The sequence below is a fragment of the Dysidea avara genome, chromosome 10, assembly GCF_963678975.1.
Source record: "Dysidea avara chromosome 10, odDysAvar1.4, whole genome shotgun sequence".
In the NCBI taxonomy this organism is placed as follows: domain Eukaryota; kingdom Metazoa; phylum Porifera; class Demospongiae; order Dictyoceratida; family Dysideidae; genus Dysidea; species Dysidea avara.
The window spans coordinates 8,522,594-8,535,984 of NC_089281.1; the positions used below are offsets into that span (position 1 = coordinate 8,522,594).

Consider the following 13,391-nt stretch of genomic DNA (forward strand, 5'->3'; position numbering starts at 1 on the left):
AATCAATGACATAACAATTTCTCAACTAGAAGTCTGAATTTAATTTATTTTAGTATGACTGCAGGTAGGAATTTGGATTTATTTATTTAAAAGCCATTGTATTTATTAAATTACATTTACCATATTGATGCTGCATTTAATGAATTAGTAATTTAAGTCAGTTGGTGTTACATTTTAGGAGCTACAGAAAACAAAGACAACTAATTAATATAGTCAGAGTGGGGGTATATCAACACATACCTCCATAGTCTTCAGGCATCCTTTCTATGCTGTATCTGATGAAAAGGAAGATTGTTATCACTATTGGGTGTTATACACTTGTGATAAAATGGACATTACCTGTGTCTTGTAATGTACATGATAGGAACACCTGGAATCTTTCTAATTCTTCTCTTCAAATCACGATCACAGGTAGCTACTATATAACATTTGTGCTGCAAAGAAATAGCATCACAACCGACTGTTTTAAAAGAGAGTTTGCTTACCTGCTCAACTCTATTTACAATGCAGTCGTCAGCGTATGTCCCCTTGTGCATACAGGGTAGTCTCTCAAAGCGGGGATCTTTTATAATCCTATTGTAACACATGTACACATAAAGAAATCACAATAGTAATTACATTACATACTTTAAAGCTACTGAAAAATGAGACCCTAGTTTTTCCAATTCACCAACTATACAATCAGTGATACATGGAACACCTAAAATAAAATATATACAATAGCAACAAATGCAGGAAATATTCATAGCCTCACATTTAGCATACAAACAGTCCATCATGGACTTGACAATGTCCAGCTTATTCTTGATGGAAAAATTTATGAAGTTGGTGTCAACAATGACATGATATGGTGGACCGAGTTGTGTATTGTAAGCAAAGAAGAGAGCTGAAGAAGCTTGAGGTCTATGTAATAACAGGTATGACAGGCATGATGCTGGAAGTAAACTCTTACACATGCTTCACTTTGTCTTCTTCCTCTTTCTTCTTCTTCTGAAGAGCCAACTCTTGATTCTTCTTACTGCAGGAGGAAGGGGAAAAGGAATATATCTGAACAATCAAATGGTACTTACAAATACTATATCTAACCAAGACAGAAACCTCTCTCTATACAAGATCCCCATTCAGCTTCGGTATTGTGCATGCCAATTTTGAGTACAGTACCCCGGATATGAGCAATTTAATTACAAGTATAAGTAAAAATTAGGAATTTTAAGTTTGATTAGGGATTATAGAAAGAAAGGTAGGGAAACAAGGGAGGTCACCTATGCCTGCAGATATACTAGTGGACGTTTAATCCCTATTTCAGTCTATAGCTACCCATGACTGAATTAGGGATTACATGTCCACTAGTATATCTGGTGGTGTGGGTAACCTCCCTTGTTTCCCTACTTTTTTTCTATGATCCCTAATCAAACTTTAAATTCCTAATTTTTCTTTGTTTATTTTTTGTAACATTATCATGACTGGTGAACCCGTACTTACCGCATCAAAAGAAATTAAAGCGCCAAGTTACTGCATAGATTTATAAACCTAAGGTGTTTATAAATCTACGGTTAATGTTTTCGTCTGAACGCATGCCTCAGCTATCAATTAGGACTTGAAAGTGAATGGCCATTACGCTTCGCTTTCAGCTATGTTCAGCCCATTACGCAGCGCTACAAATAAAGAACAATAAGAGAAGCGCCTCTGTAATCAATCCAATCACCACGAAAAATACAGATAATTTGTGTGTCCCAACTATCTTTTTTTTTGGTGACTCATAAGTGGCCATCCCCTTCACTTTCGGCTATGTTCAGCCTGTTTCACAGCATTACAAATGAAGAACAATAGCCGCAGAGGAGGAGCACCTCTTGCAGTCACCATGGAAAATATGGACAATTCCCATAGGGAAGCCATTGTGCTAGCTACCGCAAATCGACACCTTGAGCTGTCAGCAAAAAGAAATGGGACACAAAGGAGGACAAAGGTAACTTAGGTAAGCCCATGATACGTGCTTTGTGCATACTGAAGTGCTCCAAAAAGCACATCTCTGGACGAAGCAATGTCGAACAGTAAAAGAATCAAGCCCATAGCAGCTGTTATTGAGTTACACTTGTCTGAAGGCATTAGTCTGTCAGTCAGTCAGTCAGTAGAAAACTTCACTAAACTATTTTTTTTTTAATTTCGTAGCAACTTTTTGGAAGCGTTTCAGGTTGTACTGAAGGCACTTTAGGGCTTTTAGTTACACCTAACCAATACTGTCAAGCCACCATGAAGGTATTGTGAGGATGATTTTAGGGTGATATTTTTGGCCAGAAAAGCCCAAATTTTCATGATCCCTGATTTACAGTACTACCATACTGTATGATTATATAGGCTTTCTGTATAAAATTCGAACATGCTATCAAAATGCCTTACACAGACTTAAAAGGCTGAGAATCACTTTGTGGATAGTATAACCCCATCAAGGCCCAAATATTTTGTGTTCATTATGTTTTAAGCCTGGCTTTAGGGCATACAAATACAAGAAATGATACCAAACAGGGGAGGAAAAGGGTGTAGTCTTAAAAATAGCCATAAAATTTCAATGACATAAGAGATGCTGACATAAGTAACACTGCAGCCATTTCTTGCTGTCACCTTTTCTTACAGCATTTTATCCTTTTGTTTGTTTATTTTGTTTTTCTTGAAGCTACACCTATTTTTACAGTAACTATTTTGACATTCTTGCAATGATAAGGGAATACATTATCTTCAACATTTAGTGATTACATTTAATATGTGTGTGCAAGCCAAGAGGTTCAAGCCAAGTGGTTAGAACACCACCCTACCAGTGACATCTTGAAGATGCCCAGCTGCTCCTTGAGCAAGAAACTTTACTCAGTATAACCAGTTAACTGTCTATGTATGTCTCACATAGTGTGATATTGTGAACTTTGCTCCATGATCTATATCTGTGAAACATGGCACTACACTAGGCCTATGGGTTACTAGTCCTCAGTTACCTGCACTGTATCTGATAGGTGCACCACTGCTGGTTCACCGGGTGGCAAAAGCAGGTTTTCACACAGCAGTTTGTGTACATGAAACGTGTGCTTGGATTTTTCTGTGATCAAGGTGATATGCCATGCACCTAAAAGTGATTTCCTGTTTCCCATCCATTGCCGTCATGATTCTAGTAATCCAGAAAATTTCATAATAGTAAGGCCACTCCAAATAAATTCTGTTTTCCGTCCTGGACTCAGGCATATTTGCATGCAAGTGGGCGGTCCATTTCCATTATACGATTGGCAGCTTTTCAAGCCATTATTTGCCTGGTACAACCATAAAAGCTGCATAAAAGCATGCTTAAACTTGGCCCTTCCTTTTTAAGTTGCAAAAATATGAGTTTTGTGCTAATTTGATTCCACTGCTGACATGTGAACTGAGATGGCTTTACTGAGTTTGTCATATGCAAGAATAACCGGAAAATAATGGAAGAATACGGAATAACGGAATATTTAGGACTGACAGTAACCAGATGCAGGTGGTGGACAGGAAACAGAGAATTTATTTTGGAGTGGCCTAACCGTATTCTAAAGTTTTAGTTCAGACTCTTGCTATACGAAGATTATTCTTAGCTAGCTACAATAAGCTACCTAGTTATTGTACTTGTGTAGTTAGCAAATACTTTTGTACAAAGGAGTGTTGTTCATAAGCCAAAATTTCTGTGATTGGGACAAGAAATCATAGTAGAGCAGCATAGCTAGCAAAAATGAGCAGATTATGTACTCTGTACAGAAAGTATGAAACTTTGCACATAGTACTTACCTACTATGAAGTGTATTTTGATATATGGAGCCATCGCAGATTTCACCTTTGGTGTCCTCTACAGTTCATTTTATGCTCAAAATAGTGACCTTTGTCTATATATCATCCATACAACACTCAACTGGTTCAAACTAGGTGCTAAATTGAAGGTCTTTATCCAAGAAACAAGTTGATACTTGTTATAAGTTCATAGCTTATTACAAAGCTATGGTGATTTTTCCAGCATCAAATTCTTATAAATTCAACCACCCACACACTTAACCATTCATCTACATTCTTTTGGTTGCTATTTAATTCTTATATATTTTAAGATAATTATGAGCACTGCAGGTAACATATTCAACCAAAAAATGAACAGATATCCAGGGATGGGGCATGGGGGTATGTACCCTCCTCTCTTGAGGTAGTTGAACAAAGCTCATATACGTATGATTGTTCTATCAACAGTTTTAACTACAATGGGAGTTTCCGTAATACTAGCAGGACTTCATTTAAGGGGGGGGGCTCACCCCTTTTGACAAACTCCTTAAATTCTAAATCAAAATCTTAGTGAATGCATCAACAACAACTGTAATGTTGAATGAAATACATGAACGTGTATTTTGTCAGGTACAATAGCTGAGAACTGTACCTGAGAATACAAGCATGACATTACTTCTTGTCATTCTCAGGTAGGTCATTCTCAGGTACCTGAGAATGACCTACCTGAGAGAGTCTAAAATATCCTTAGTGCATGGCATGTACCTTTAGATGCCAAGTGTGTAAACTATGAACACGAAGATCTTTATACCATCATCCCCCCTTACTCTCATAAAACTTCATTGTGACTTCCCTTAAGTCATTTCCTAGAGGAAAGGTCTGACATAGTATTGTTTCTAAAACCTGTATGCTAAATTTTTATTGCTGCAAAACTCTTTTTTGAAGTTGTTAGTATTATATTTTCATGGAACACCTTATTGTCTAGTTGGTTATGCCTTCATTCTTCCCCACACTTGGGCGTGTCTCTCTAAAGGCAAATATTTAAGGGGATACAAGATGCACGTAGGTAGTTCAGAATTATAATCTCCCCTTAGTCAGTTCACAAAACTATCAATGCAGTATGTTAGATACATAAGGCTTTAAGCATGGAAAGGTTTTTGACTGATAGTAGCATGTATATAGCCTTTAAGCTAGAGTTGTATACATCAAATATATGTAGAAGCAAATTATAACATGCCCCACCCCTCGATATCTCCACTTTTTGGCTGTATATGTGCAGTGCTCATGGTTATCTAAAAAATATATAAAATTGAATGGCAAACAAAGAATGTAGGTGAAGGGTTAATTTTGTGGGCGGTTGAATTTATATGAATTTGCTACTGGTAAAAACACTATAACTTTGGAATGGAATAAGCTATGAACTTGCAACAAGTATCAACTTGTTTCTTGGATAAAGATCTTCAATTAGCACCTAGTTTGAACAATTAAGTGTTGTATGGATGATATATAGACAAAAGTCACTATTTTTGAACATAAAGTGAACTATAGAGGACACCAAAGGTGAAATCTGCGATGGCTCCGTATCTCAAAATACAATTCATGGTAGGTAGGTACTATGTGCAAAGTTTCATATTTTCTGCACAAAGTGCACAATATTTTGCTATGCCACTCTACTATTTGGAGCAGTCTTACTTACAGTAGTGAATTGGTTATTTGATCGTACATAGAGAACACGAGGGAACAAATGCAAGAATTTTGTCTCATAGAAGGTCTTCAGAAAAACCATTTATTTTTGGGACCACTAGTAACTTACCACTCAATCATGTGAACAGTAATGATATTCTATAAACATGGATGGAAATCAGAGCACATTTGTGCAAGCACTAAGACTATCAGAGGAGGTACTAAGATGTTGCTTAGGCCCACCCTTGTATAACAAAGTGGTTGGTAGATAAACAAAATAATGTCCATTTGGGATAACAAGTCACCCTCTAGGATTTATATGGATACAGATACATGAAATTTGCAGGTATAAAAAAAAAATCCTGACTGCCTGGCAGACTTCTGTAAACGTTTGAGGATAAATCAGTTGGCTGCAGGATCAAAGCTGCTAAGGCTCAATCATAGATTTTTTTTCCTCCTATCTGCAACTTTTGCATATTTAATATAACTATCTCCTGACTTAATGTCTGAAGAGAGAGGGGCTAATAGGAAACTGAGGGAGGAACTTGCAAAGCAAAAAAAAAAAAAAAAAAGATGGGGAGTAGAACCTAGTTATTAAGGCTGGCAGAAGTAATTCTGCCAGACCCTCAGCACTTTACTTCTGTACATACTGCACTGTATGTGCATTTAGTCCCTGGTATGAAGTATTTGACAAAATCATCTTTAAACAGGCTATAGGACCAGATGTCCTGCAGGACTTCAGCACTATTAAAAAGTAGGGAAAAACAAACAATGGATAGCTAACATGAAACATTAACAACAACACTATTACGTTACACCACGTGGGGTTGACAAACTGACGATGTCACTGCCTTCTTACATTCGAGCATCTTTCGGCGATATGATTCGCTTAACGGCTGCAAACTTTCTCGCTTTCTTTGTCTTCCCCTACCACATCCAATGTAAGCAAAATTCCATCAGAATGAAAGAGCTTACCATCTAAACTTATGCTTGTGACTGAATTAATAAGAATATCAGGGTGTGCGCGTGTTTTAGAAGTATACTTAGTGACGAAGCGTTTTTTTCTTTCGCTTTGTTTACTAGCATTAATTTTTTGGTTGATAGCTCTATATCGTCACATAATATTGGATGGTCTTGCTATGGATATTGAGGAAGGCTGGTCGTTTTCCCTACCAGAACCTCCCACGTCAGTTTGCTACTCGCCTTCAACTAATTCGGTGATAGCTTGTAGAAAGGATGGAAAAATTAATTGCTATGATCTGTTGAGTGGTCAGCAACTCTGTGAAACAGGTATATGCATATTCTTTATAATGCCCACCAATAGCACTTGTAGCTTAATAGATAGCTGTCCATAAGTTATAAATTCCTTAGATGCTGCTACTGAGAGTGCCAAGTGCACTTTTAATTTGGCCACTGGTAAACTTGTCATTCTAAATGACAAGTGCCTTGGAGCTAGGAAAGATTTTAATGGAGCCTACTTATTGGAGAGCATTCTACAGCCAACACAAGATGACCAGAATGCACCTGTTGTTTTAGAAATACCCTTGAGTTTGGTATGTGGTGTTGATATTAAGATTTTCAGGTTTATGTAATTTGATATTTTTAGTCACCTGACTTGTTCAATGAATTACAAACCTTGGTGGGTAAAAAGAATACCATTGTGATTTCAGCGAAAGAAAAGAAAGTACGAAATATCAAACAAGAGAAGGTTGGCTTATTTTTGTAGTAAGGGAAATCTGTATTATGTCTCTGTATGGTCTTTGTAGTGGACAACTTGTTGTATTAAGGGAGCACATAAAAGCCTACTGAAAGATTTTGTGCAACCGAATTGCGACAACCGGACTTCATCAATTACAAGACCTGTACTGTGTCAACTAAAACTACGTTTAATGCTGTTGGGAGCACAACATAATACACTAAGCAAGTACGAGTCTGGAAAGAATTCTGAGAATTTTTCCAAACAGTCTAGCCCAGTCTACTGTGAGGCAGTTCGCAGATACAGTTTCATGAGTTGGCCACACAAAAATTATGTGTAAGTCTTACATTGATTAACTCTTGTGGTTAAATGCTAAGAATATTTCACTGATTCTGACATTTAGTCGTGGTACACAATGTAAGACACCTGTATAGTTTGGATTATTTTAATACGGTTATTGAAAACACTCCACTTGGTGAGATTTATAATTGTTTGGTAGTTACTACAAGAGGAGTCCCCTTTGATATATGTATGTATGTATGTTGTTAATAACCACTTTATTGCTGAATAAAATTTTCAAGAGGACAGTGGTTTTAGCAAGAGTTCATAAGAATACAGTACGGTAGTACTGTATATTAGGGATCATGGAGATTTGGGTTTTCCAGCCAAAAAAATCACCCAAAAACCAGCTTCACAACTCCATCCTGGCACCTTGGCAGTATTGGTTAGGCATAACCAAGCCCAAAAGTTCCTTCAGTATAATCCTAAAGGCTTCCAATAAATAGTTATGAAATTTAAAAAAAATTATTCAATGGAATTTTCTACCGCCCGCCTGCCCGCCCGCCCGCCTGCCTGCCTGCCTGCCTGCCTGCCTGCCTGCCTGCCTGCCTGCCTGCCTGCCTGCCTGCCTGCCTGCCTGCCTGCCTGCCTGCCTGCCTGCCTGCCTGCCTGCCTGCCTGCCTGCCTGCCTGCCTGCCTGCCTGCCTGATGCCTTCAGGCAAGCGTAACTCGATAACGGCTAAGGCTATGGGCTTGATTTTTTCACTGTTCGATGTCGCTTCATCCCTAGACATGCCTTTTGGCATACCACAGTACATACAATGCATGCATCATGGACTTACCTTTGTCCTCCTTTGTGTCCTATTTCTTTCTGCTGACAGCCATAGGTGTCGATTCGCGGTAACGCAATGCATGGCTTCCCTACAGTACGTTTGTAAACGGGAATCATCCGTATTTTCCGTGGTAAATGGACTGATTGCAGAGATGATTCTAACACTGTTCTTCATTTGTAACGCTGTGTAACGGGCTGAACATAGCTGAAAGCGAAGAGTAATGGCCGCTGCACTTTCGAGGCAGTAATTGATAGTTGGGGGTACGCAAATTGTCGTATTTTCGAGGTGACTGGATTGTTGCAGAGGCACTTCTTCTGTCTGTAGCGCTGTGTAACGGGCTGAACATAGCTGAAAGTGAAGCATAATGGCCACTGCACTTTCGAAGCAGTTTTTGATAGCTGGGGCGCATGTTCAGACAAAAACATTAATTCAGGCACCATCCTTTCTTTTGATGTGGTATGCATGGGTTCACCAGTCATAATAATGTTACAAAAAAGTAAGCAAACAAGTTTAAGGAAAATTAGAAATTTTAAGTTCGATTAGGGATCATAGAAAAAAAGTAGTGAAGTCAGTGAACAAGGGAGGTTGCCTACACCTGCAGATATACTAGTGTTAATCCCTAATTCAGTCTTGGTCTTGGGGTATAGACTGGATTAGGGATTAAATGTTTGCTAATATATCTGCAGGTGTAGGTGACCTCCCTTGTTTCCCAACTTTTTTTTCTATGATCCCTAATCAAACTTAAAATTTCTAATTTTTCCTTAAACTTGTATAAGTAACAGCGTGTTTACACTAGATGTAGAATTCGAACTATTGTGGGGTAATTCGATCCGGGCCAATTAGCGCTTCAATGTAAACACATGCCGAATCGAGCCATACAAATTCGAATGGGGCTACCTACCTGAGGTGGTCCAATTCGATTCAATTCAACTGACATCTGCGTGTAAACAGTTGTGACCTTGCAGTTCGATTTAACTCTAATAAACGGAATAAAAGTACGGACAGTCACAGCTAAAATGGCAACTGTAATGATGAAATGAAGCAACAGCAAAGTATTTAGGCGACGATAAGGAAACACAGCTTCAAGAACAACACAAGGGCTCAAAGCAAACACGTACGCGTGCGAATCAATAGTTAACTAACTACACGGAGTTGAGAGTAGTCGCCAACATCGAAGCCAACACTTTAGACTTTATCATGCTTACTAACCTGGCAATTCAGAGAGCACAAATCCTTTTTAACTCTCAACAACCTTTACTTCGATACAAATTATGATTGTGGGTTTAGGTTTTTTTACAGATTGGAGCGAGCTCACCTTCATAGTATAAACGGGGCTCACAAATCGATCTGGATCACACTGAAGCGATCTCATCCAGCAGTATAAACATGTGGTTAAAGTAAGAGATAGAGTATCCAGCTTCCATTATACCCTGTACAAAATCACTGTCAGTCAAGTTTACCTTTGATCAAAATTAATTAACACTTCTTTTGGAGGTAGAGAACTGTTGAATGGTGCTTATTAGTGTTGATAAGGTCAAGGCTTTATTCTGTGAACAGCTTAATGTGTTACTTGGCTCAAGACTTGTATTATAAACCTTAGGCTTTTGCACAAAAAAATAAAATTAAATAATTTTTTTTTTTTTTTTAATGTTCAAGCTACAAAGGCTTTAATAATAGGCATTAAGCCACGGAAAAAGTGGATAAGACGTCCCTATCTATACAATAGTGTTTGGTATTGGCATCAACTGTAGGAGTTTTAGTCATGTATGGAGCTGTTGTAGTGCTACATATGTTAAGTGATAATGAATCACAAATCACATTGTTTTAAATATTTATATGTTCATAGCTATGTACCCTGCAGTTATGTCTGGATTTTACCACTTCCCTTCCTATCTAGCAAGATTTTTTAGACACCAATATTTCACTTATAAAGTGTGCAAATAATTGGGTCTTATGAACCTGACATAAGAGCTGGTTGTGTTATGGTTTGCACTTGCAGTTGCTGATACATACATGTTGTATGTATGCTACTTGATCATGGAACCATGGAATCCTGCCATTATATTAATTCAGATATCTTAGAGGTGTCCTTTAAATTTTATGTAGATCCCTTGTTTTGCATTAGTAAATCTGACTTTTTACTCTTTTAATTTATGTAGAGATGTGCACACACGAAACTTGACACGCACGCGCACACACGCACACACACACACACACAGACTCTGGATGTCATGTACACAATTTCACACAATGCTGCATTTTCTCTTTTTGCTGATACATACCTTGTATTAGCTAAGAAAAAAGGGTATACCTAATGTGTTGGCATATCAGCACATTCTGTTTTTATTTTTGTAGCTGGGCTGTTCCTGACACAATGGCTGCAGCTGGATTTTTTCTAGCGGTGAGTTCATTGTCTAACCACACTGTCTTCCTTATATGGTTCATTATATTTAACTTGCAGGCTGCAGAACAGCACCACTATGGGTCTTATTCAATGGCAGACAGGACGTTGTGTTTCTGCTGCAATGTATCACTGCATCGATGGGAACCCACAGATGAACCTTGGTCTGAACACGAGCGGCATTCATCCAAGTGAGTATTGAGTAATACGATACAGTTTATTAAGTCCACCTCTAAATCCCAAATACAGCTAAGGCGTACTTTATTACCTCCTTAATCGCACAGGACAATTTCATCATATACTGTATGCTATTACATGTGCTGTGTTTATTTTTTATTTTTTGCTAGGTGCGCATTCATTAGAGGAGAGTATACAGATAATGTGTCCATAGCATATACTGAAGCCACCCACCCAGCACAGCGTTTCTACACTAGTGATGCTGCTGCTTCTGAGGTCAGTAGTGTGTATTAATTTTTGGAGTGTTTCTCTGGTTAAGCTATTAGTATGTTACACACCATATGCATCCTCCATGCACACACACACACACACACACACACACACACACACACACACACACACACACACACACACACACACACACACACACACACACACACACACACACACACACACACACACACACACACACGCACCTATTATTATTTATCAAGGGATGATATCATGGCCTCATGATTTTAAGAAGGAGCATAACATCAGCTCTCCATGTATAGTAGTAGTATCTTGCTGCTGGCTTGGCTGTTCACACAATATTTTCATGGGATGGGACATTCTATGTTAAGGTACAAGATGTTCTCAAATTATGCTGCTAGTCACTAAAATCTCTTGAAATTCTGTGTTCATGTACACTGTGTTCCTTCATTATTGCAGGTGTGTTGTGTCTCAACCACTGCTGATGGTGTTGGTTTAGTTGCGGTCGGTCATAGTGACGGACTGATAACTGTCTGGGACCTCAGTAAACACTTGATGTTGTGGAAAGCTTGTTCACTGCATGTGGACATAACTAGCATCACTTATGCACTTGCCACCCTGCTAGAAAATGGTGGCACCACTAAGGGTGATAGTACAGACAAGAAACAAGATTTCAAGGAAGAAGAAAAGCTTGAAGAAGTGACAGAGGACCAAAAACAGAATACTCAAGAGAAAGAACAACAGCACAATAAACAAGTAGAAGATAAAGAGCTACAAAATAGTACCCAGCAAGAAGAACCACAACTAGACAACCAACAACAGCAACAACAAGAAGATAAAGTAGAGTATCAACAAACACAACAAGTAGAAGCAGAAACACAGTTAGACAAAGAGCAACAACCAGAAAAAATAGAACAGCAGCAAAAGCAACAAAGTCAGGAAGACACACGACTAGAGAAGCATGGAGATGATTGTGGACAAGAGAATGAACAAAATGAAGTACAGCAGGAAGATAAGAAAGAATTAGTGGAAAATGAACAGCAACAGAAAGATACAATAACTGAGCAAGAGCAAGAACCTCAACAACAAGGAGAGGATCAACAAGAGAAGCAACAAGTAACAAGTCATCCAAATGAAGAGAGGGAACAGCCACAACAAGATAGTAAAACTGAAGATGTTGCACAGACCATTAATGCTACAGACAAACCTTCTACGACACAGATAAATGACAGCTCACCTGTAGAGTCTTGTAAACTTCACTCACTCAGTATTGTACATTCACTAACACCTACTGAGAAAGATTCCAACAAGGACACTAATAAATCAGCCAGCAATAAGGACACCAGTTCAAATGTTATACAAGAAGCAAGTCTTTTAACAGGAGTGTCTTTTACTAAGGATGACAAGAAAGATGCTGCAATAATTGCATATGCCATCCCTAGTAAGTATGAAGGTGAAGGTGGAGCTGCTGGAAAATCAAAACAGAAATCTTACCAACCCCCTTCAACTGCAGTTGAAGGAATGAATGATCTTTTCTTAGGGTTGGATGAAATTCCAATTATTCCACCACCACCCATTAATGTAGACCTGGACACACCCTCCTGGCAATTAGCCCCACCTGCAATCCCTGCAGCTCCTCCCCCTCCTCCAGTGAAGAGTGGAACACCAGTAAAAAAGCTGAGTGGTGCACGCCATCTGCAAACGTTTTTAATATCAGAAAACATTGATAACCTTCCAGATGATGCCAGCCCTGTTGTATCAGCTTTACAGCCTTGTGGACACACCCAAGTTGCCGCAGCGATTGAATATGGCCCTGACCATGGTGGCTGTGTCATCCTGTTTAACCTCAATAACTTCTATAATCAAACTGTAATAGGGGACAGTATCATATATGAATTTAAGACACCCTTAGAGCATGTGACTAGCATGTGTGCTATTGAGAAACCAGACACAGATGGTACTGGCAGCTCCCACTACATAGCAACAATTGATAAAGGTGGTTCATTGGTTATTTACAATGATGACACTGGTAAACTGAAACAAATGGTGACACTCACTCCAACTGATTCGTATGTGTCTTGTTTCTCTTGTATCAATGTTGGTCTACTGGGTGTGGTGACTAAGAGTGGGAAGGTTGTGACTATTCGGGTGGTTACTAGTCAGATGGTAACTGGTAAATCTGATGGTGATGCTGTGTACGGAAGTGACATTAAGGAGTCAAGTCCTTCACTTAACCCACATCAAGGTTAGCACCATTTCCTAGGATGTTAATCTTTTGGCTGCCTGTATCACTTTGCGTGCA

The 13,391-nt window shown here is 38.7% G+C and overlaps 2 protein-coding genes across 2 annotated transcripts in view; one reads left to right on the plus strand and one right to left on the minus strand.

The window, feature by feature from the left end:
- Nucleotides 1-35: 35 nt before the first annotated feature.
- LOC136236579 (rRNA-processing protein FCF1 homolog) lies at nt 36-6,484 on the minus strand. The gene is made up of 9 exons (XM_066026793.1): nt 6,427-6,484; nt 6,311-6,378; nt 953-1,018; nt 755-903; nt 628-700; nt 486-573; nt 340-434; nt 241-275; nt 36-181 (listed from the first exon to the last, which is right to left on the minus strand). The coding sequence occupies exons 1-9, from the start codon at nt 6,427-6,429 to the stop codon at nt 168-170; spliced, it is 591 nt and encodes a 196-aa protein (XP_065882865.1). The 5' UTR covers nt 6,430-6,484; the 3' UTR covers nt 36-167.
- LOC136236575 (baculoviral IAP repeat-containing protein 6-like) overlaps nt 6,468-13,391 on the plus strand; it is a 25,683-nt gene continuing 18,759 nt past the window's right edge. The window contains exons 1-8 of the mRNA XM_066026788.1: nt 6,468-6,741; nt 6,823-7,004; nt 7,058-7,159; nt 7,218-7,483; nt 10,615-10,660; nt 10,721-10,851; nt 11,008-11,113; nt 11,549-13,334. Of these exons, the coding sequence (XP_065882860.1) occupies nt 6,591-6,741; nt 6,823-7,004; nt 7,058-7,159; nt 7,218-7,483; nt 10,615-10,660; nt 10,721-10,851; nt 11,008-11,113; nt 11,549-13,334 (2,770 nt within the window). The 5' untranslated portion in view covers nt 6,468-6,590. The remainder of the gene's footprint in view (nt 6,742-6,822; nt 7,005-7,057; nt 7,160-7,217; nt 7,484-10,614; nt 10,661-10,720; nt 10,852-11,007; nt 11,114-11,548; nt 13,335-13,391) is intronic.